Below are 24,912 nucleotides of genomic sequence, written 5' to 3' on the forward strand. Positions count from 1 at the left end.
TAAAGATTTCAAATCCATTACCCATTCCAGTCTACCCCCTGTTTTCTCAGAGAGGCAAAAAACCCATGACAACTTTTCTTTTTTATTTCAGATTTATTGGAATAGTTAGAGAAATATCTGCTTCCTATAGATGTAATTCCCAAAACATGTTCAGAAAATGACAGAACTCCTGGCATCCTGTAAAAATTGTGAAATAAAATAAGAGTTATGGTAAAAGAGATACAAGTTATAAAAACATCCTATCCATTGATACACGCACACTCACAAAAGGGAAGAGCCCATAGTATGTCTACATATTGGCCTACTGAGGCGAAGGAGAGGAGCATCCCAAACTGAGCTTTCATCGTCTCAGTCTACGTCAGGGGACCCTGAGAAGGGGCCACCTAACTCAGCAGCACCCTGAGAGGAGAGCAATGAACTTTGCACTGAGCAGTGGGAAGGGGTCCTCCCAGTGAGCCCCCCATTCATTACCTGAGACCTTGAGGCCTGACAGTGATGCAGTTCCAGCACCCCGACCTCACCCCCCCACCACACACAATCTGTCCCTGAACACTGACACACTTACGCATTTTAATATCCTGGAAAGAGGTAGAAACATCTTGTCAAAGTCACTCTTTCAGCAGTGGGCATCTGTGCCCTACCTTCCGATGGCTCAAATGAAAGTCTGACCTGAAGGGAAAAGACAGACTGCAGGGTTTTTTTTCCTCCTGAGTCAGAGAATCTTCACTGTAGCTGAGGAAATCACAAAGTGTATAGCAAAATAAATGATACAAACAAAACGGCTGTGCATCTGTGAGAAGGATAACAATATGCACATCTATGCATGGGTGAACGACCAGATTTTTAAAATCCACTGCTCGATCTAACAGCCGTGGACACAAGGAAATTAGAATCCACTCATTTGTCTGTTCAAGGCAAGAGGGGAGTTGCATGGTTGGTTGCTAGGGGTTATTTTCTAGGTTATAACACCTTGGATCGGGCCCCCAGGTTTGCTGACTCACCAAAGAACCTCAAAGCTCACTTGGGAAGAAGGACATTTTTGGAAAAAAAATATGACCAGAGCTAGAGAAACCCTAGGTTTCCAACTGGAATAGTCAAACAACCAGGAAAATAGGGTGCAAAAAGCATCTAGCGCCCTACCTTTCGGAAAATTTCCTCCAGATCACAACACCAGGCATATTCTTGCAAATTTTCAATGAGTTTTATAATAAAAAGAGAGCCCCGCACGGGATGTCGCCAAGAAACATTATCTGTGAATAAAGCACATTCCAACTCTCACACAAAGCTCTTGCCTTGTCACAGAGACAGTGACCTAGGATTTCCACTCCAACTGAGGCAGGCTATTGAGTACATGCTGTTTTCTAAGTACTGTATCCCATGATTTAGTGAATACATTCATTCAGTGAGTATATTTTTACTGATACTTGAGAACTGTTAAGGTCATATGGAGGATGCTGTACATGGTACAGATGTTAAGGTGGCACAGTCTCTGAGTTCTAGATGCTAAAAATCTTGTAAAGAGGGAGGAAAAGGCAGAATGTGCTAGAAGGGAGTGACTGAAACTTGGGGAAGAAATACCTAAGTGTGGATCCCAAGAGTACTACTTACTAACTCTGATTTAGGTTACACACTGAAATGCATGGCCTAGGCTGCAAAGGGTAGGGCAGTAATTTCTCTCACAAAAAGATGTTTGAAGATTAGATGTGATGCATTACAAGTTTCTGGGTGAATATAGGAAATGTAATACCCAGGTGAAACAGAGTAATCATATTTATAACTTTTCCACTTACCAACTTTATAAGTGATGTAATTTAAATAAAATAATATTGACCACAAGGTATTTAGACAAATGAAAAGCTAACTAAATATGAAAATGGTACCAACAAAGAGGAAGTGGAAATGTAGAAAAGGTTTAAGAGGGAAAGATCATATTCACTGGAGGACAAACAGTTTTATGGGAGAGAAATATTGAAAAAGAATTATATTAATTATATTAAATAGTAGAGATATAGAAGTCATAAAGTCATTTAAAAATTATGCAAAGAAATGTATAAGATAAAAATGGTATCAACAGAGTACATAACCAAGGTAAAACCAAATCTTTTAGGCAATAGTAATTTTAATAAAACTTATAATAATAATAGATAAAAATTCTACCTAAAGCCATACTTATCTTACAAGGCTGGTTCCAGTTAAAGAAAATGAGGGGGAGAGAGGGGAAGATGCAGTTATCTCTGCAAGTTCTTTGTGAAACTAAGGGAGTGAATGGTCACTTTTGTTCAGAAGAGCACTATGATAAGGTTGGATAAACACTGGAGAATGTGCAGCTAATTTTACTAGTGGAAGCTAAAGATAATTGAATTGGAGTTTCTAAGAATCATCTGGAAAGGAGGGATAAGGAAAGTAAAAGAAAAGGAGACAGAAATCAGCAAGATGATGTTGACAAACCAGCAGCCTATGAAGGCCTAGTTAGCCAGAGAGAAATTTCCTGGGATGGCTGGAATCAAAGATTCTAAAAAATACTTAGGCCCAACAACTAAAGTCCACTAAATACACTCAAGCTGTAATCTGTGGACTTTTTGCCTAGTGCCATTGTATTTGATAGTTGAAAAAAAGATCCCTAATTTCTACATTAAGACATGAGCGACACCATGCAAAACGAGGCTGAGAAATGGTACCTCATTAGAGAGGATGATCTGTAAAGTAAATTATTGGAGGCCAGGCAAGGCCTTAAGGCCAGAGGTAATCAAGAGAATGCAAATGCTCAAGAAACCAAAATGTAGTGGAAGAATTCAAATGACTTTTATTTAAACCTTGAGATAGAAAGTAAATCAAGATAAAGCCTTGAGTTAAATAACAAAATAGAATCTTTAGTAATATCAGTCATATTAAATGTGTTTTACTCTGTGTCAAGCTCAATATTTCACATCTATTATCTCATTAGATCCTGGAAAATTATAATTGTGATATATTAGTAAGGAATTAGGAGAAAGCCCAGAAAGGCTGAATTCCTGGAACTAGTTTACAAGTACTGAATGGCAGGTTCAGAATATATTGGTGGTAATCTTTAAAAAAAACCCTGCATTTATAATTATTTAGGTTTTGTTTGTATCATACACTCCACACTTGTAGTGAAACCTCTTTGACGTAGAGACAGTGTATGCCTTGTCTGCTTTTCTGCCTCTCCCCAGCCCTTCTATAAATATTACTCTTCTATAAATACATGATGTATAAGCAAACGGGACTGCTGAATGACTCCAAAGCTGTAGATCTTTTCTATGTGGTGTCAGATTCTAATTTTATTCAGCGAAGACATCTTCTATTTATTTCTCCTAGTTCCAGGAAAATATTTTGTACCATGGGAGTTTATGAATTACTAATTTAGTGAAAATATATGCACGTTTGTTCTCTGTGGATGGGGGATTGAAGGTGTAACTGGGAAGACGACTTGGACTGTTCTTCAAAGGTCTCACAGAGAGTTCGACACAAATATCCACACTCTAATGGGTGGGTCTGAGTAACTGCTTTGGTAATGCCCACAAAGGTGTCCTACTCAGATCCTCATTACCTGGTGTTGAAGAACAGAAAGCAATAAAATCCTTCTCTATATGAGCTCTCCTGATGGCATCATTCTCAAAATCATCTTCAGACAGGGAGGCAGTGTTTCCAGGAGCTTGTACTGAATCTTTTAACCATACTACCCCTTGGTTCTCTAGAAAGACAAGATTTGGTTTCTTATTACTACCAACAACCAAAGGAGCTACTTTCTCCTCCAAACCTCTGTTCAACCATAGTTATCAATTTTCTTTTCACTATCTTTCATTCACACACACATATACACATACATCTGAGGAATCATCTTTTCAATAGTTCTTGTCTTTCCTAACCTTCAGATGAAATCTAATGACTTCCAAACATCAAAATCTTACAACTTAAAGTGATATCCATTTTGTTGAAAATGGAACAAATATCTATCAACTAGTCATATAATTCACAGAAGCTACAATTTTGTTTGGTGACAGTAGGTGTTCTTTGACATTAAGGAGTAACACAAAGAAAATAAAATATACTGGATGCATACAGATGATGAGGTCTATGTGAATGTCTTGTGCTTTCACAGACATTAGCACTCACCCCCACGGCAGGCCTGGATAATGATCACCTTGGGTTTGTCCTTCAAACTTGGACAGTTAGAGGTGTTCAAAATTTGAAAGACGGTGTTGACTTTCAATACATCTGGGTTCCCCTCAGAGAATTTCTTCCCACAGATGCCCTCCTGAATACCATGAGACATGAACACCACGAAAGTACTGTCAGACTTCCGATGCTCTGGGCGGGCAGCAAATCCCTTCAGCTCTGTAATCATGTCCTGGAAGAGAACACACCATTGATCTTGGACTATGGGATTCATGATCATGGTATCTTGGGAATTCAAGAAAGACACACTTACAGACTTCCTGGGTGCTAAGAAAATCAATGGATTGTGAAGACAATTTAAGTTTAAATTCAGAGAATGGCAAAGAAAGGGCTCTAGGATGCCATTCAGGCATTTCTAGTAAAGTGAAAGGGGCATTACTGAGTTAATAGAACACTTCCTAATTAAAAGTTCCACCAGACGCTTGCCCAAAAGTCTCTGTCAGAAATGGGTATTGCTGAATTAAGCACCCTACAACGGCAAATTTAGATTTCAGACTATCAAGAGACTGAGATTCTGGTGCTACAACCAAGCTCTCTAACAGTCTTTAAGAATATGAAGAGTTCGTTCATTGTTTCTACGTTATGATGGACATTACCGAAGCGGTAAGGTTTTCTTTAACTTCCACACAGTACCCCAGACCTTCCAGCAACATCTTCATGTCTCTGATATCAATTTGGGCTCCTTCTCTCCAGGGAAGATGGTCAAATTCTGTGTTGCAGATAATGAGGGCAAGACGCATGCGGGTTGATTTTGCCATTATTGGGTAAATCTGTAGGAAATGCAGATTGGATGAATAGTCTTATTCTCTTTAATTAAACATTAATCTTGAGTGTTTAAGACAATTTCTCCTCCCTTAGTCCTATCCAGAACACATATCTCATGAACTATGGATAAAAACAGGAAGGGGAATAAATCCTACTATAGGAAGGGAATGGCATTTTCCTATGTCCAGATAGCAGTTGAGCACTTGATTTAGTTATTTTTGAGAGGTGGGATGGTGAGAGATGAACAGGCTTTTAAGCCAGAATGACTGAATTTTAAACTAACTCCTCAAAATTTACTGATTTGGTCAAAGTGTAAATAATCCATGCCTATATTCCTAAATGTGTTATTTTGAGGGCTCATGGTATTATATAAAACCTGCTTAGAACAGTGTCTGATTCATATTAAGCATTCAATAGATGTCATTTTTGTTATTATTATAATTACTCAGGGAACTGTACCAAACCTGGAACTTTTTACATAAGCCTGGGATTTCTGGGAATTGGAATACGTAATGTAAGGAGAGCAGCAGGATGACTTTCCAGAACCTCTCAAGGAAACCTCTCATGGTACTTCAGCATTGTCTCTATTGTAACTTTTGCCCCAGATTTGTGTTCTGAGCACAGTACCTCTGCTGACTTTTCTTTCCATATCCTTTGGGCAGTTTCTGGGGGGCAAAGCTTGAGGCTGCCTCCTGGCCTTGAGTATGAGGACTTACCCATGTTGTCCTGCAATGCCTGAGGAGCTACAAGAGGCAAGAAACATTATGAATACACATCCCTGAGTGTCTCAGCTGATGCTCCTCACAGCATCATCTATGCACAAACTCAGGTGTAGGCACACATGGATAAAGGTGTCTGTGGGAGATGTGAATGCACGTGTTCAGCAGGCACAAGAATAGTGAAGTGTGGCATTCAAGTGGGTAGTCAGTATTCAAGACAGATTCAAATTTGCATAAACATGGCTTCTGCTAAAGCAAAAGAGATTAAGAAGAGAAAAATGTATAGGATTAACCCATGAGAATTACCCATAGCCCTCTCACCCTAGGTTCATCCTATGAATCTGTAATAAATGTCAAGAACGATGGGATTCAAAAATTTTTCTTTCGAAAACACCATTACCTAGGAAGGGAGGAACAGCTACTTGGAATCCTTGGTTAAGAAAATTATCAGGTTGTGTACCTGAGGAAAGAAAAAGGACATTAAAATAGTCACTTATCTTGCCCCAACATGTTGGACGCTTCCCACTGAAAATACCTTTTACAGGCTTTGATCCTATTCAGGGTGTGACTTATCCTGTAATTACACTCATCACTGGCAAACAAAAGCCTGTACACATGAATGATTGAGGCAGATGACTTAAGGCAGAACGAAAGAGTATCTGGAAGTGATTCCCTTGATTTCTGCTTTCTATGATGATAGGAAGTGAGACAGCTTCTAAAGAGTTCTCCTAATCCACATTTCATGGTGGCTCCTGAGAGGACCACTACTACCTGACAGATGTGTACTAAGTGAAGTTTGCTAACTCAGAAATGACCTGGGCTTTGGAGAAAACTAAGCAGAAAGGCATCTAAGCCTGGACACTTAGCTTTGCCAAGGTGGTTCACAGCAGAAAATGATGATGGGGTGACCCACTGGTCTATCATCAACCAGTGTTAAGTAAGTGCCGTAGAGCAGGAGAGTGGTGGAGCCCAGGAAAGGAACAATTGCATCTTATCAGTTGGGGGTGTTCACTAAGCTGCCCTGTCAGACCACGAAGGGAACAGTCCACAGTCTCTGGAATCTGCATTTGCCCTCCTCAGGGCCATAAGCCAGACCTAAGGAGGAGCACACCAGAAAGCCTCAGTTACAGCGTGAGGTCGCATGGAATCACTGAGGCCTGACCGAGGAGGAGCTAACTACATGACAAGTGGAGCGGCAGACTCCAGGTACTGGAGTCATCCCGGCAGGCTGTACGGGTGGGTCTTGGATTGATGCCAGGACTGGGGATTGAAAGGATTGGGACAAGAGGAAACTTTGGCTATTGTACAATTATTCTAGACCCTTATTATTTTTCATAATATTTAATGTTGGAGGGTCTGTTAAATGAAGAAGAGGTATTGAAGTAAAAAAAATGAGCATTTGCTATGTTACTCAGACAGGCACAGGCTTCCCCTAGTCCCTTGGAAAAGAGGCTTCTTGATGTCAAAGAACATCTCCTTCGAACGGATTTGGACAAAGAGTGCAAAAGAGACCAGGGGCTGTGCGTACACCAGAGCTCCCGTCTTTGCTGTGCAGAGGGACTAAGGAACCACAGAAGGTGCAGCTCAGAGGCCTGAACCCTGTACTGGGCCCTCAGGAAGGCTGGAGGGGGGGGGGCGGCTGGGCCTCACAGAGTGTCCCACAGCTTAGGGCCAGGCTACTGGGCAATCTTACTCAGAAGAATAATGCAAGACGGTAACAAGAAGAAAGAGGCCACTTAAAATCCTTACTCTTTTGTGAACATCGAGGTCATTCTCTGAGTGTTCCACCATACTGAAATATATTTTATTCCTGAAGAGCAAAATTTTGAGTTGTAAGAAGTATTTGATTACAAACCTTAAGATGTCATGTCTGATAACTCCGTAAGTTCCTAAAGACAGCTAGACATAACTAGCTTAGTAAAAACTGTAGCACCTTACCAGGACAGCTGGAGAATAATACAGTATGAAGCTTTGCTAACTGTTCTCATGTATTTAACAAAAAAGTTACCACATATTCAGGAAAGGAAACGAGCTTTAATCAAAACAGGTCACTGAGGCTAAATGAACAGGAAGAAAAAGGAAGAGACAAGGGATGTGCCATAGGGTAACTGATAGAGAAATGGGGTCCTAAAGCCGGGGGTAAGTAAGCTGCCTGCCAACTGACATGACCAGTGAAGAAATCAGGAGTCGGGCACAAAGGCACAGGGCCGTGCGGGCCTCAGGCTGAGTCACCGACACTTACCTGAGGCGAGGCCCAGCGTCACTGCAAGGTGGGAGTCCTCTTCACAGATGTGATCAATACAAATCTGGCATGCCTGGGGCCCTTTCCGAATGACGGAGTCAATCAAAGCTCGGGCCTGATCCATAACTGTAGCGTTTTCACATTTTACTTTCTCCATCTCCTCCTGGTTCAGCACTTTTTTCTCTAATAGTTCATCTAGCAAAGCATTTATTACACCCATGCCTGCTGAACGGACGAACGGCCTCCTCTTCTCCTTCAGGACCTCGTCTGTTTGAAGCATAAGGATTCTTCAAGTCATGGAAAAAGCCTCTTTTTCCTCTCATGTCAGCAACAGGGAATAGCCGCCTTTAGATTCAGTGAAACATCCCTCTCCACACAGTTAATCCTGAGGATACCCACATCTCATAATCTTCCTTCAGTGTTACTCGTATATGTTCCCTGAGCGGCCGGCAGACTGAGATTCACCATCTCCACATTACTATCTGAAAACCACGGCGCATTCTGACACGCCCCATGTTTATTCAACTTTGCCTTAAAAATTAGTGAAACAGATATTGCCCATATCCTCTGGGGACAACAGCTGCTGGTCACCGTTCTGTGTCAATTCTGCACCTTCTGTTAGACAATGGCTTTTAAGGATTCAGTTAAGATTGCAAAATGACAGTAGGAGACCAGTGAAGCCCATTTCTCTCGGGCCCTTGCTTTGCTTTCTAAAAGCTGTGAAATCTCTGCACCTCTTTCCTTCTCCCCTTCACCCTCTCTCCTCCCTCAGTTCTGCTCTCCTTAGCACTCATAGAACCTAGCTTCTAAAAAAGCCAGCCCCTTCTGAAACTATTTCTTCCCCAACATACATCCTTTTAGATGGTACAAAACTCACCAGCCATGGCTTTTCTCTATCAGCCTGAGTGTGTGGTATGAAACTGAAAGCATATTCCAACTTCCTTTTCAGCAGGGTGTGTATACATGTTGAGAAATAACCGTTGTTCATGTATATGCATACATTTTTTTTCTTTCCCTAAAGAAAATAATCAGTTCTCTGAAATGTAGACTGTGCCAGGGAGTGTATCTTTGAGGAAATTCCTTCTCCAGCACTTGGATACAGTCAGAGAAGGCAGGAAGTAGGGTTTAAAGAGTAAGAAAGGAATAAGGAAGCTGTATACAATTAAACACACAATAATGAATCTCCCATTCATTAGAAATCAGAAATTGTGGTCTGGAAAGATAACTCATCCTTCAGTATCTTAGTCCATGCAGGTCGCTATAACAAAATTCCACAGGCTGGGTGGCTTATAAACAAGAAAAATTTACTTCTCATAGCTCTGGAAGCTGGAAGTCCAAGGTCACTGTGCCGGCATGGTCGGCTTGTGGTGAGTGGAAGTCCTTTCTGGGCTTCTGACTCCCATCCTCACCTGGGATTGAAAGCACAAAGGATCTCTCTGGGGCCTCTTTTAGAAGGACGCTAATCCCATGGGAGGGAAATAGATGTTGGGTACAAAGAATGTATTCAATTAAACTCACACAATAATGAATCTCCCTGAGATTCGGAAAACATTTGATTTCCTCATTTACTTCTTCATCAGGTTTCCTCCATCTGCCTACCTGAACCAGTCAACTCAAAAAAGCCCCACCTCCTAGCACCATCATCTTGGGATTAGGTTTTCAACATAAGAATTTGGGGGGGAGGCGGCTCGGGGGACCCACATGGATATTTCATTCTATAACATTGGGAGAAGCTGACCTGTTATGGCCCCTACCCCCTCCCGTAGCAATGAGCTGTGTCCTAGGAGTTCCCTGTGAAGCAGTTCTGCTTTCAGGAATAGAAACATTTTCCTTCAGAATCCAGTCTTATCTTATGCTCTTCCTCTTCAGATGGCTCTATTGTCAGGAACACTGTAGAGACTAAAAGCTCAGGCTCTAGACTCAGAACGTCTGATTTAGCATTTTAACCAGCCATTCTTGCACAAGGTATTGAACTATCCAAGCTTTGATTTCTCTATCTATAAAACCATGACATTAATAGAGCATATTTATACAATTCTGATCATTAAGTGAGTGAGGACACTGCTTAGAACAATGTCTGGTATGTCATAAGCATACAATAGGTGTTATTATTTTTAATATAAATATTTCACACTGGAAGTACAGTCAGGGTGATTTGCAGATTATCTACTTAAGATTATCTTTTGTGAGAATCCTTGTGCATCTTCTCCATTCATTTGTTTAGCAAATATATATGGGTGACCTACTCCATGCCAGACACTGTTCTAGGTGCCAGGGATTCAGTCAAATCAAACAATGATATCCTAACCTCATAGCCTCACATTCATGAAACCCAGTATGCAACTGGGATGTAAAGAATGTGTAGTGTGGTAAGGGTTAAGGAAAAGAAATTAATTAGGGAAGTGTGCTATGAAATATTGGAGAACTCACTGGAAATGAAGACAGAGGAGCCTGGGAAGGCCCAGAACGTTCACTGATTTTTACAAAAAGCACATGTTCAATTGATTGTCCCAGAAATAAACTCCATATAGCTGATTTATTTTAAAGATATGTTTATGAGTGATGAACTCATAATAAAATGCATATATTAGTTCTTCACACTTACTAACTTACAAACTTGCCTTTTGTCATGTGGGTCACCAGTTTTGCTTCCTGTGTTTTAGTCTAAATGTTAATTTTTATTAATTACAAGTAATTCACTGTATAGACATTGTAATGAATGAATCTTAGTGAGACAACTGACTATAACATTTTGTTTTTTCTTTCTGTAAAACCGTCCCTTTTTATAAGCTTATCATCATGGTCTTTCACGTACAATATTATTGGCATCAACTTCCATTCATTATCTATAGATCCTGGACAATTTATTTAGCATCTTTAAACTTGTATTTTCTCAGCTGTATGGTGCAGGGAGGGGCTCATAATCCTTCTGACTTTCTAGGATGGAATGGCATTGTGTAACAACTATGCCACAGAGCCTCCCACCCATAGTAGTCAGGAGCTATATCCTGGAAGCAAAATAATGCCAAAATATACTTTATTTGAAAATGCTTCCTAATTTTCTGCATGCTTTATTTCATGGCTTGTCACAACAGCTGTGTAAGTCAGACAGGTTAAATAAGTATTGATTCTATTTCATGAATAAGAAGACGAAATGAACAGTTTGTTCAAAGACTTGACAAGCACAAGCTGAAGGCATCTCTCCTCCTCCTCCCATACTTGCTCTGCAGGACAAAACACTTCCAGCCTACAGCTTCTCTGGGAAATATGGAATATAAAAGCAGAGGGTAGGACTCTGTACTTGCCATTCTAGAATTAAAGATAATTTGGGGAGATGCAGTATAAACATTGATAAGAATTATAATGGCAATAAGTGAAGGCATAGATAACAATGCTGTGAGGCATCAAAAGAGAGTCAATTGAATATGACCTTGAACAATCAGGAGAACCTGCACAGGCTGGCAAGACCCACCCTGAGGCTGTAGGAGGGAGGTGCTTGGATTGGTTATGGGAGAAGAGTTAGCTAATTTACTGAGAGATCTCTGTGTTCTGGACACAGAGGCAGGTCGTGTCACCCACTCAACAATGCTAAATATTATTATTAAAAGCCCAGTTTTAAAGATCAGAATATTGAGGCTCAGAGTAGACAAGTCTCTTTCTCAACAGAAGAGTCCATGAGGAAGAAGTATAATTTTATTGCTCTACTCTAAATTCCATTAATTATTTTTTAATCTATGGAGAGTAGAAATATGAGACCAGAGTAAACCAATAAGGAGAACAATATAAACAAAATGCTAATGCCAGAATCACAGGAAAAAAGGAAAATTTAAAAAAATTAGCTTAGATCAAATGGTATTTCCTTAGGATTAGTGGGAAGTGAATTTTGAAAGATAGATTGAGTCTAGATTGTGATGATTTGTAAATCAGACTCAGTGAGGAATTTAAGCTGATGGGACAGGCAGTAGGGAGCCGAGGTGGCTTCTTGGATAGGAGAGTGATATGAATATAACAAGAACTATGCCCTGGAGTAAGTACTTGATCTACATTGATTCTGCTATTGGAAATTTTTGAAAATTCTCATATTCAGGCTCACTCCAGATTATTGAATCAGAATCTCCAAAGGTTAGGTTATGGGTTATGAATACATAAATATAATTCTGGGTTTTTTTGATATTTATCTTCTGTTGAATATCACTGCCGAATGTCCTCCTCTAGGATCAGGAATAACTAGGAGCTCTCTGTCTTTGAGGCATTGCTGGTTCCATATGAACCAGGAGCTGGACCCTTGGTGGCCAGGGCATTAAGATCCAGAGAAGGGATAGGAGCAGCTGGGAGTTAGGGTTGCTAGGAAAAGAAGCTGAAGTGGTTGTGAGCTAGAATGGAGGGAGCTAGGAGCGATGTGGTCACCGTGCATCAAATTTCTATACCAACAGTATTATGAAAATGCTGACCTATGGAACCTCTGCAAAGTAGAAAAAGAGATCTTAGAATCCCACTGGGGCCAAATCCTTGAGGAGGGATGGATGAGGTCTTGAATATGGTAGGTTACCTGCCAAAAGAAGCAGAAGGAATTTTTCTCTAAGTTGGTTCCTAAAGTCTTCTACTTAAAATAAGAACTATACTGACAGATGAAGGTTATAAATACACTAGAGCAAGCCGCTATGAGAATATATCAGCAGGAAGAAAAAAACCCCACAAATTTATGTCCCCAAGGATATTCAGACATTGGACTGATCAGATATAACACCTCATTTTATTGGGCTTCAGAGATACTGCATTTCTTAACAAACTGAAGTTTTGTGGCATTAAGCAAGTCTGTCCTCACATTTTTTTCAACAGCATTTGTTCACTTCATGTCTCTGTCACATTTTGGTAATTCTGTCAATATTTCAAACTTTCTCATTATTATTATGCTTGTTTTGGTGATCTGTGATCAGCGATCTTTGATGTTAGTACTGCAATCGTGTTAGGGTGACATAAACTGTGTTCATATAAGACAGTGGATTTAATTGGTAAATATTGTGTGTGTTTTGACTGCTCCATAGACAGTCCATTCCCCTATCTCACTCCTTCTCTTCAGGCTCCCTGACTCCCTAAGACCCAGCAATATTGAAATAAGGCCAGTTAATAACTATGCGATGATCTGCAAGTGTCCAAAGGAAAGGAAGAGCTGCACATCTCACGTTAAATCAAAAGCTGGGTGTGATGCAGCAGTTCAGTGAGGAAAGCATGTTGAAAGCCAAGGCAAGCCAAAAGCCGGGCCTCTTGCATTAAACAGTGAGCCAGTGTGAATGCAAAGGAAGAGTTCTCGAGTGACATTAAAGTGATACTCCAGTGAGCACACATATGAGAAGAAAGTGACATGGAGAAAATCCCAGTGGTCTGGTTAGAAGATCAAATCAGCTACAATATTCCCTTAAACCAAAGCCTGATTCAGAGCAAGGCCTTAACTCCCTCCAATTCCATGAAAGCTAAGAGAGGTGAGGAAGCTACAGAAGAGAAGTTGGAAACTGGCAGAGTTTGGCTCATGAGGTTTAAGAAAAAATGTCATCTCCTAACAGAAAAGTACAAGGTGAAGCAGCAACTGCTACTGTTGAAGCTGTAGCAAGTCATGAATAATTTGCTAGGAAAATTAATGAAAGTGTCTACCCTAAACAACAGATTTCCAAGATAAATGAAGTGGCTTTATATGGGGAGAAAATGCCATCTAGGGCTTTCATAGCTAGAGAAGTCAGTATCTTCAAAGCTTCAAAGGATAGGCTAACTCTTTTGTTAGAGGTTTAATGCAGCTGGTGACTTTAAGTTAAAGCCAGTGTTTATTTATCATTCTGTTAATCCTGGATCCCTTCAAAATTATACTAAAACTACATGGAACAACAAACCTAAAGGACAGCATATCTGTTTACAGCATGGTTTACAGAACATTTTAAGCCCACTATTGAGACTTAATGCTTAGAAATAAAAAAGATTCCTTTCAAAATTCTACTGCTCACTGACAATGCACCTGGTTGCCCAAGAGCTCTGATGGAGATGGACAACAAGATTGTATTTCCATGCCTGCTAAAACAACACCCACTCTACAGTCCATGGATCAAGGAGTAATTCTGACTTTCAAGTCTTATCATTCATAAGAAATACATTTCATAAGGCCATAGCTGCCGTAGATAGTGATCCATCTGATGAATCTTGGCAAAGTAGTTTAAAAAGGAATGGAAAGTGTTCATTCTAGATGCCACTCAGAACATTTGTGATTTATGGGAAGAGGTCTAAAATGTCAACATTAATAGAACTTTGGAAGAAGTTTATTCCAAGGCTCATGGGTGCCTTTGAGGGGTTCAAGGCTTCAATAGAGGAAGTAACTGCAGATGTGGTAGAAATTGCAAGAGAACTAGATTTAGAAGTGGAGCCTGAAGATGCTACTGAATCGCTGCAATCTCATGATCAAACTTGAATGGATGAGTAGTGTTTTCTTATGGATGAGCAAATAAAGTGGTTTTGCAAGATGAAATCTACTCCTGGTGAAGGTGCTATGAAAATTGTTGAAATGACAATAGAGGATATAGAATATTACATAAACTTAGTTGATAAAACAGCAGCAAAGGATTGACTCCAATTGTGAAAAAATTTCAGTTGTGGGCCAAAGGCTATCAAGCATGCTACAAAGAAATCACTCAGGAAAGGAAGAACCAATATGGCAAATTCCATTGTTTTATTTCAAGAAATTGCTACAGCCACCCTAGCCTTCCATAACCACCACCCTATTCAGTCAGCACTCATCAGCGAAGAGGCAAGACTCCACCAGCAAAAGGATTACAACCTGCTAAAAGCTCATATAATACATATTTTAGCAAGAAAGCATTTTTAGTAAGATACGTATCTTTTAAAATACGTAACCCTATTGCACAGAGTAGACTATATTGTAAACATAGCTTCTATATGCCCTGGGAAATGAAAAAATTCATTTGACTTTACTTTATTGCAACATCCACTTTGTTGTGGTGGTCTGGAACCAAAATGACCATATATCCGAGATATGCCTTTATAGAATATAATAATATAGAATAACAGCATATGAGGGATTCAAATAAGGGAAGCAAAAAACAGTTATTTCATAATAAGGAATAATTAGAATAATTTAATGAAAATGGAACATGTATAAAGGAAATATATCAGTTGCATTTAATAGTGACTAGGTTAAAAAACAGAAACACAAAATTTGTGAGAGTATAAGTGATCTAGAAGATATGTCCAAATAAATTATTTAAAATGAAATAAACAGAGATGAGAAGCTGGGAAATTTGAAAAAATGATTCAGATATATGGATGACAAAATGAGAAGTTATAAGTTATAGCTGATTATAATTCTAGAAAGACATAATTGACAAAATGGAAAAGAAACAGCATTTAAAGAAAATTGTCCATAACTGAGAAAAAATATGAGTCCACTGAGTGAGGAAATGCAGTGTACCATAGACAGAAGAAATCCAAAGAGCAGCTGTTTTATTACAGCCCTGAGAGTTAGGCGTTGCTGTGGGCTAAATTGTGTACCACCAAAGTTGAAGCGTTAAGCCACAGTAACTCAGAATAGGCCGTTATTTGGAAAAAGAGCCTTTTGCAAATGTAATTGGTTCTGATGAGGTCATATTGGAGTAGAGTGGGCCTAGCCCGGTGTGACTGGCGTCCTTATAAAAAGAAGAGGCTTGGGAACAAATAGAAAACAACAGGAAAGCAACGCACGAGAAGAAGGCAGCACCGTGATGATGAGGGCAGAGATCAGATCAGCATGTCAGTCTCTGCAGGCAGCAGACAGCACCTGGTCAGCCCATACCTTGATTTCAGACTTCTAGACTCCAGATCTGTAAGAGAACACTCTTCTGTTTCAAGCCACCCAGTTAGTGATACATCATTACAGCACCCCCGGAAAAGAAATACAGGCATTATTCTTTCCATTTTGCAGATGAGGAACAGTCTCAAAGAGATGAACTATGGTCAAGTGAGTGAGGCGCAATCTCAACCTCATGGATTTGAAATCTGGGAGTAGAGCAAAGGAAGTGCTCAGTAAAGGTGAGAATGGTGGTGGTGGCGACAATGATGATCTCAATTGTCTCAATTTCGATGCTCCTGAAATCAGAGATGGAGTCAAGGACTTACACACACATAGATTGATTGGGAAGGCTTCTCAGGAAACAGTACTGAGGGCTTGGGGAAAGGAAAGAACAGGAGAAAAATCACCCCAAAAAGCTGCATTAGTGAATGCATTACTATTCTGAGCAAATAGATTTCAATCTTCCATGGGGATCCTCTGAATTCATGGAAAATCTATCTTACTAAAATATAAAGCCAGGGGGAGGGGGCAACAATCTGACCACTAAACCTCACTGGCCGTAGTCCGTCTCCAGTGGTGGACCCCTACCCCCCACGAATCTCTGGGCGTGCTTACAGCTGAGCAGTCCTCAGTGCTTTGACGAACATCTCCGGGAAGTGAAGCAGAGAGAACCTGAGTCACAGAGGCTTGATGTGCGACCCTGGCCACATTCCTGGAACCCTCCACAACAGCAATATTCAAATCAGGTAGACTAAAGGCCTGAGGACTGTAGCATGTGGTAATAATGATTTCCTCAGATTCATGGTAAAATTAGGGTCACATAGTACATTGCTTATGAAGCTTACATTATATTACCTATGCTTTTTAAAAAAAGTCAGTATAATCTCATGTCACTCCACCCTCTTTTCACCCTTGAAATGGATGTAATTATGCTTTACTTCCAACACAGATCATCTCATGTAATCCTTACTACACTAAATTTATTTATTTTTAGTGGTCCATGCATCTTAGTACAACCATCTTAACTTAGCTTTTAAAGCTTGAAACTATGTTTCTAATATTTCTTCTCAGATTTACACTCCCTGTTCTCCACAATATTCACTGACTTTAGGCAAATCAATCTGAAAAGTGATCCCTAAAATATTTGTTTTGTACTGGAAGATTTTTGGTTCTTTGGGTTTTTGAGTTTTGTATTGTTTTTGGCCGGGAGATCTCTCTACATTCCTCTGAAGTTCTTCTACTGCTCCTTGAAGAGATCATTAAATGGCAAGCAAACTGCGTAAGGCAGGGATATGTAGGCTTATTTTTGGTGGAAAAATGGAATCTGAGCACAGGGAGAAATACATAAAATATTTTGCAAAAATCAGTGTGAAAACAAAGGCACTCGTTTCAGCTGTCTAAACTCTTCACTTGGGTCTGCATATTGCAAGGCCTCCTGCTCCTTCCATTTTTGGATTTATTAAAGTCTGAGGGTTGGTGACCTCAACTCATAAAAACACTCTAGAAAACTACTTCTTTGAGATTGAAGGGAATAAAACAAAAAAGTTTTCTTCCCATGGACTTTGTTAATGACATCAGCTGGGTCCCCCAGAGAATTAATCCTGGCTATTCTAGTGACTTCTTTACCCATGCATGTTCTTTCACTGAGCAGGTTTTCTATTGCTTACTAGTCACTGAAAAAAGCAAGAAAATGTTGGTGTAATCTTCTTCACATTTCTTTTTCTCTCATAGTCTCCTTTTTTCTCCATGTTTATCTCCCCGCTGTTTCTCCCCATCCTCTCTCTGTGTCAGATGCACACACCTGCACATACACCCATACTCCCAGTCAAAACCCACTTCTCCCCCACCATCCCACAAACAGTCAAGCCTATATTCTGCTTTACCTGAGAAGGACACTAATTTAGCACAATAAACTTTGAAAACAGCTATAACAAACTCACTGACCAGAAGTAAAATACTGGATTAAACATTTATCTCCAAGTTCCCTCAGCACTTTGTAGCAAGATAAATGTAGCAAGAAGATAAGGTTTTAAGAAACACTGGACACAGTCTTTGACCTTCACCAACCTTCAGGTAACAGTGGATCTGGTGAAAAACACTGGATGACAGTAAGAAACTTGCAAATTCTGTATTCCTTTCACTAAAGCATAATGGCACTCACCCAACAGTAGGCCTAGGTGAGGATGACCTTCAGTTTGTCCTTAAAATTGGGAAGAGTTTCCAGGTGTCCTATATTTGGAAGATGGCATTGCAGCAATATTAAGGCATGCCCTTGATCTCTGATAGTAAAAGGTCATCCTTATACCAGCAGTATTGGAATTAGCTGAAGTGTAAAACAACACACTCCTGAGTAAATCAAAGAAGAAATCACAAGGGAAATTAGAAAATGTCTTGAGACAAAGGGAAATGAAAACACATCATACTAAAACTTAACAGATGAAGCTAAAACAGTACTAAGAGGGAAGTTCATACCAGCAGATGCCTAGATGGGGGCTATAGCTGCAAATAAGACAGACCTGTTCACCACCCTCAACAGAATTTAGACTCTAGTGAGAAGAACAATGAATTTAGAAAATAAAACTGAAATGTTATAGCATGAAGAAATGCATGGTACTCTAGGAACATGGCCTCTAAAGTAAGGTGATGGTAAAGAGGATAGAAAAGTTGGGATACATTTGATTAAATAATTGAAAAGTGACACTAGTTGAATGCCAGGGGTACAAGAGAAAGTAAAGTTCAGGGTGAATCTAAAGTTTCTATTTGAAATGCTGTAGATAATGGGTAGATTATGGTGTCATTTGTAAATGAAGTAAACTGAAAGAAGAACAGCTTTGGGAGAAGATGATAAATTAGCTTTGGGTATGTTAAATTCAAGGTAATCAAAGATGTCTAGTAGTCAGGTAAAGAGAGGTGGTGGGAGCTCTAGAGCTGGTCTGGATTTGAGAATTTGATGCATGGTAAGGTAATGTGTAGATGAGACAGTTCAGTGAGACCTTCCCTGAGTAAGGCTTGGAATCAGTCTCTGAGAAATTTCTCTTGTCTTCTCACTACCAATTAACTTTATGGGTCAGTGGTTAATACTAAGGGAGATGGGCTCCCAAGGGTATAGTTTCTTTGGAAACACCATTCACACTGTCAGAGAAGGGCCCACTGCTGGGAAGCCTTGTGTGCTACGGTTATATCCAGAATGGGGCTCCAAGGAAAGATGAAAGCTATTACAATAGTCACATACCAAGTTGGAAAATTATTTCCCCAGCTATACTGGGTATTCCCTCACTGACATTTGCTTTCATAGGCTGGCTAATAATCCATTTCAAGGTTTGACTATATGGAAATAATGGGATTTGCTGATGTGTTCGCATAAAACTCATCTCTTGAAATGCATGTCTTGAGGTGGCCCTGAAACTGACCTCCAGTGGGTGACAGCCCTCTCCAACATGAAGCTCTCCAGCCCAGAGCTGAGCAGGCTCTGGGGAAATACTTGAGTAAAGGCCGTCTCCCCTGGAACTCCAGCCTTGCAAAGATTTATTGCAGAAGCAGGTAGTTCAGTGATTGTCTTGTTTTCACCCAAATGGGTGAAGTTACTCAGGGGAACCAATTTAGAGGTTAGGTATGTCAGGGATCATAGAAATGATGCAACTTGTAAGGCTTTTTCTCTGCTTTGGGGAAGAGACAGTTAATAGAAATGCCTCCTTTCATCTTAGAATCACAAATATTTGTGCAAATAAAGTTATCCCCCTCCCCAAAAGAATTTATTGTGTCTATGGCATACCAGGTACTGTATTTGTCACTGAGGTTTAAATAGGAAATTAAAATTGGCATAGTGTCTGATATCTTCATGGAGATTTATATTTAGTTGAAGACAAAAATATAAAAGTAACCACATTAAAAATTTTTTTAAACTTCCTTCAACCTAAATAGGTGCTATGATCATAAGGTAAATGGTGCTATTTAGGCTATATGTTGCTGAGTTTGAGAGCTTAGGCATGAGAGATCCACTCTCACTAGCCTTCTGGAATTGGACAAATTATCTTTGAGAAGTGGGATAATAATGGTAATAACCTCAGAAGGCTTATATGAAGATGACATGAGAGGATACTGAGTGGTTGTACATAGTAAAGACCCCAAAGTGCTGGTCGTTATTAGAAGAGAAGAGTGTATGGAGAATATAAAGGTCAGCAAATACTTCCCTGAGAAGTGACATCTCTCCTAAAAATAAAAGGTAAGTAAGAGGTGGGCTGAGGTAAGTAGCATTCTGATAAGAGGAGACAGTGTATAACAGGGGGAGGTGCAGTGTAAATGAAGGAAAAGTGTGGGTGGAGGGCTTAGCCCAAGGACTAATGGGCTCAGTGAGGAGGCTGGACAGGGGACAAGGTCAGGGAGGGGAACCCTGCTGCTCTGTTAAAGACCAACAGCCGGAAGCTATTGTTATAAGTTCTGGCTTCAACAGTGGCATTCTAAAATATTTACGGAAGAGGGTTTGTGATGGCCATCTGGTTGAGGTAGGTGGGAACTCAGAGACCTAAAGGAATTCTTGTTTTGAACTGTGTTTTAGATTGTGCTGTTTGATTCACATACATGTTAACTTGGAGTAGATGGAGAGCACACTTTGTCAAGCTACGTTGGGATACAGTGATCAGGTCAGGTGAGGGGGTAAAGGGGGTTGCCAAGAATGAGCTGTTCCTCTAAGTCCTTTCTCTCAGGGACCTTCACAAACCTCACTGCTGTCTGACGGCTGCAAGCCCCCAGGACCTGCCAAGGCCTGGAGCTGCTAGCTGTCTCTCTAGGTTTCATGAAGGTGAGTGCACTCTTGCGCCATAGTAATCCTCACATGAATTACAGGACTGGACAGGTTTTTACCATCCTTATTTGGTTATTATTTTTTTTTACTCTCCATGGAGTTAAGAAAAAATAATTTTGGTATCTACAATGTGAGTTATAATTCTTATTCCCTGGAATTTCTATCCTCTACTCATTATCATGACTCTCCATCTCTATGAATAAACATGAAAAAAAAGATTATATTTGCATGCAAAATTTATCACTTGCTTACTCAGTGGCAAGCACTGAGCTTAGCCCTTTCAAGTTCATTTAATTCTCTTAGGGACTCTATGAGGATGATGCTATTAATTCCACTTTATGAGTGAGGAAACTGAGCCTCAGAATCATTAAGGAAATTTTCAAATTATCTTAGAGCTTATGACAGACCTATCTTGATCTTGAACCTGTGCTCTTGATCACTGAGAGCACTGCCAAACTATCTTCAAAGTGTGATTCCTTGAATAAAAAAGCATGTTTCTTCAAAGAAACTATTGGATCAAAAATGAAAATGAAGCCCTGAACCCAATCTCTGGTATCTTACAGACAGATGCAAACATTCTGTCAGTGGCATCCATCTTCTCCTTAGAGGAAAGCATTGAAAACTTTCAACTGCCATATTTGGTGTCTACCCATGACAATATATTTCCAATAATTTATGATTGACAAGTTCAAAAAGGAAAAGAACCACACTAAGTTTATTTCAGCTTTATAGAAAGCTCATCAAAACTGCACAAACGTGAAAAATCCAGTAAATGATTTGGTCTTAGTTCCTGGCACCTAACCCCTTGTTACAATCAATGCCAGAAATTTTCAGAATTGACATGAATAACAAATTAGAAACCCTCCCAAGGTTCCTAGAAGATAACACTTCATTGTTATTACTGTATGCTCAAGGAAAGTAGAGCCTCAGCAATACTAATAGTGATTTCCCGGCTCGGGAGGGTGCAGAGCCATGATGGGCCGTCTTGCTATAGCGACTCTACAAATCTTCATTCCTCAGGCTGCGAGCACACCTGGTTCCACCTTGCCCATTTAGTCTTGAAAGGTTATATTTACTATCAGTACTTTCATGAACATTTTCTGAGGGAGCTTATTTTCTGCAAATGGAATATCTGTCTATGTTTTCTCTAGCACTTTCCCAGCAAAGAAGGTTTGTTTATTACTTTGGGTAAGTGGCGGAGATCTGGGTCTGGCAAACTAACAAAAAGATGAGCATGTTACAAAGAGGCAATACTGCTGAAAACTCTGATTGAAGGCTGCATTTGTTCACCATCACAGCAGCACCCAGATGCTGAAAGGATCGAAGTGGGCTCTACATGTGTTTACAGGATGGGAAGGAAACTGAACAAAAAGCAAAGGGAATTAGATTGCGAACATTTTCATGGCTTTCAGTGTTATTGATGGATTATCCTTGGTTATGATGGGGAAGGGCAGAATGAAAAATATGTGTTTTAATAGAGTGAGACATATTAAAAACAGATGACTCCTGGAGATATTTGTCAGCTTTGAAAGAAGCAGATGCTTTTGTCCTACAATAACGCCTCCCTCTGAAGTGGCTTTGGGAAGTGCTGGTAATGTAGTGCCCATAGTACACAGTAATCCCACCTTCACTTGGTGAAGGGAGGAAAGGGTTACAACAGTGGGCCAGCTCAGAAACCAGAACATGGAAGTGGGCTCTTATGAGGCCTGGAGGTAGAGGGGGGAGGCCTCAGGGACCACCTGCATGGCAGTGCCATGCAAATGAACAATATTACAAAAAATAAAAAGCAAAGGAGTTACAATGCAAATGTAATTATTCAATGTATGGCTTAATAGTATGTGCATACTCAATTTGTTCCCTGACAAGTCCACCATTATTATATATTCTGAAAACCCCATTAATAAGGAGATGGAGTAAGAGCAGGGTGGGAGGTAGAAAAAGAGCTTGTGTCTTCTCTTCTAATGAATGCATGGGTTCCTAGGGCTCCAGGAGGCCTGATGTTGTACATCTAGACTGTTAGAATAAAGTACTGTGTAAATGAGCTCCTACACACACCGGACTGGAGATGAGCTGTAATCAGCAGAGGGAACTGGGAGAAAAGGCACAAGGGACACAGAAGTGTAGAGACAACAAAACATGTACTAGGACCACACATCCAGGAATGGGGTCTAAAGCTGAGATGATAGGAAGCCTATAATAAACTGACAAGACAAATGAAGATGCTAGATAACTGGGCGTAAGATGCAAGGACTACTTGGGCTTCAGGTTGCATCACTGGACCTTACCTGAGTGCAGCCTCACCTTCCATGCAAGTTGAGGGTCTTCCTCAGAGAAATGTGTAATAAATTCCTGGCAGGCCTGGCATCATTTTCCAGTAACAAAACCAATCGAGATTCATGTCTTACCCATGATGGTGGCATTTCCATCTCTTACTTTGTTCATTTCCTTGTTGCCATCACTCCATTTTCCAACAGGTCATCCAGCAAGGCATTTATTGTACCTTTGCCCACTGAACTGATAAAAGGTCTTCTTACTCAGGACCTTGTTGAAAGTACAAAGATTCGTTGACCTAATGAACACGGCCCAATTACTCTCTCAATTCATCAATAAGGAAGTAATTGTTTTACTCTTTTTCAACCAAATGTCCCTCTCCATGGGGTTCAGTTGTCTTGAGGAATGATCTAATACCTTTGCATCGTGAGACATCTCTCTCTGGAATTCTTTCTGATTCTAGTATTACCCACATGTGCTCATTGAATTACTTGGGAAGCATGATTTCATGATTTTGCTGTTAGATTCCTGAAAATCAGAGATCACTCTGCTCTAACACACCCCAATTTCTTGAATTCTAAAGGGATTTGACAGGTTATTTCCTTTAGGAACAATAGCTGCTAATACCCATCCTGTGCCCATTCTTAGCCTCAAGTGATTCGCAGCTTCGAACTCAGGTAAGTCTAGCAAATAATAGCAGGTAACTAATAGAGTCCCAGATTCTTTCTGGTCTTTACCTCTTATCTTAAAAATGCTGTGAAAGGCTAACTGAGCTCCTTCCTTTCCTCCTCCTATTCCCCCCTCTACCTGAAGTTTGTATATATATCACTAAGCCTGGTGAGGGAGGTGGTCCTTGCCCAAACTGAGAAAGATTCACCAGCCCTGGCAGAGGTTGAGAAATGATTACATCCACATACACATGTTTTTAAATATTATTTCCCAAGAAGTTTTTAATTACTGTCATTTCCCAAGATGTTTTGAGGTCTCTGAACCTTGGATTGTAGTAGGAACTGTGCTCATACAACATTTGCCTCATCATTGCCTGATGAGTGGGAAGGAAGAATATCGCCCAGGTGAGAGGGGATGCACCGAGTTGAACATATGCAGTAAGGAGACGTCAGTTCATTGAGGTTTAAATAAAAACTAAAACCAGATTATATAGAAGTTTTGTTACCCAAATCAAGTACTAAGAGTTCTTTTTTTTAATTGTGGCAAAATACACATAATTATCTTGACCATTTTTAAGTGCCCAGTTCAGTGACATTCACTGTACATCTCCAGAACTCTTTTGATCTTGGAAAACTGAAACTGAGTCCAGAAGGTAGTAACTCCTCATTTCCTTCTTCCCCCAGCCCTGGCAACAACCATTCTACTTTCTATATCTATGAATTTGACTACTTTAACTAGCTCATATAAGTGCAATCATGCCATATTTATACCTTTGTGACTGACATTTCACTCAGCATAATGTCCTCAAGATTCAACCACATTGCAGCGTGTGTCAGAATTTCCTTCCTTTTTAAGGACGTATAAAATTGTACATACATATATAGAGAGAGACATTTTACTTATCCATTCATCCATCTGTGGGCACTTGGGTTTTACCTTTTGGGTAGTGAGAATAATGCTGCTGTGAACACGGCTGTACAAATATCCCCTTCAGGACTCTGCTTTCAGGTCTTGTGAGTATACACCCAGAAGTGGAATTGCCAGGTCATAGGGTAATTCTATTTTTAATTTTTTGCGGGACTGTTATACTGTTTTTCACAGTGACCACACCATTTTACATTCCCCTGAACAGTGCACAATGTTTCCAATTTTTCCACATTCTCCTTAATATGAGTTATTTTCGGGGGCTTTGTTTGCTTTGACAGCACCCATCCTAATGTGTGTGTGTGGTGGCCTGAGACTTCTTGACTCCTTTCCATGGTGCTTCCCTCCAGCTCCGGGCCACCTGTAGCCACAGGAATAGTGTGCATCCCTGTGAAGCAGTTTTGCTTTTAGTAATGAAAATGTTTTCTTACCTAAGGTCTTGTTCTTCAGATGGCTGCATTTTAAAGGACACTATACAGCAGGAACTGAGAGTTCAGAT

The 24,912-nt window shown here is 40.1% G+C and overlaps 1 protein-coding gene and 1 pseudogene across 4 annotated transcripts; both read right to left on the bottom strand.

Moving 5' to 3' along the window:
* Nucleotides 1–73: 73 nt before the first annotated feature.
* Nucleotides 74–8,891, bottom strand: CASP1 (caspase 1). 4 transcript variants are annotated; one of them, XM_036902748.2, is made up of 10 exons: nt 8,801–8,891; nt 7,924–8,239; nt 6,082–6,141; nt 5,590–5,705; nt 4,794–4,967; nt 4,135–4,369; nt 3,569–3,712; nt 1,141–1,250; nt 566–687; nt 74–177 (listed from the first exon to the last, which is right to left on the bottom strand). In XM_036902748.2, the coding sequence occupies exons 2-9, from the start codon at nt 8,201–8,203 to the stop codon at nt 571–573; spliced, it is 1,236 nt and encodes a 411-aa protein (XP_036758643.2). In that variant the 5' UTR covers nt 8,204–8,239; nt 8,801–8,891; the 3' UTR covers nt 74–177; nt 566–570. The 4 variants fall into 4 exon arrangements, with proteins under 4 accessions (XP_036758643.2, XP_057346324.1, XP_057346323.1 ...); XM_057490341.1 differs by having other exon boundaries at nt 7,924–8,190; nt 8,801–8,870; XM_057490340.1 differs by having other exon boundaries at nt 8,792–8,845.
* Nucleotides 8,892–20,716: 11,825 nt separating this feature from the next.
* LOC118921086 (caspase recruitment domain-containing protein 18-like) lies at nt 20,717–24,873 on the bottom strand (annotated as a pseudogene).
* Between the last annotated feature and the right edge of the window lie 39 nt (nt 24,874–24,912).

This window comes from Manis pentadactyla, chromosome 13 (assembly GCF_030020395.1).
Source record: "Manis pentadactyla isolate mManPen7 chromosome 13, mManPen7.hap1, whole genome shotgun sequence".
NCBI lineage: Eukaryota > Metazoa > Chordata > Mammalia > Pholidota > Manidae > Manis > Manis pentadactyla.

Coding starts and splice junctions, on each gene's coding strand:
- CASP1 (XM_036902748.2), bottom strand. CDS start 8,203: ATGCTTCAAACAGACGAGGTCCTGAAGGAGAAGAGGAGGCCGTTCGTC. Junction 6,142..7,923: donor GACGCTGGGCCTCGCCTCAG/GTAAGTGTCGGT, acceptor TTCTTTCCTCAG/GTACACAACCTGATAATTTT. Junction 688..1,140: donor TGGAGGAAATTTTCCGAAAG/GTAGGGCGCTAG, acceptor AAAACCCTGCAG/TCTGTCTTTTCCCTTCAGGT.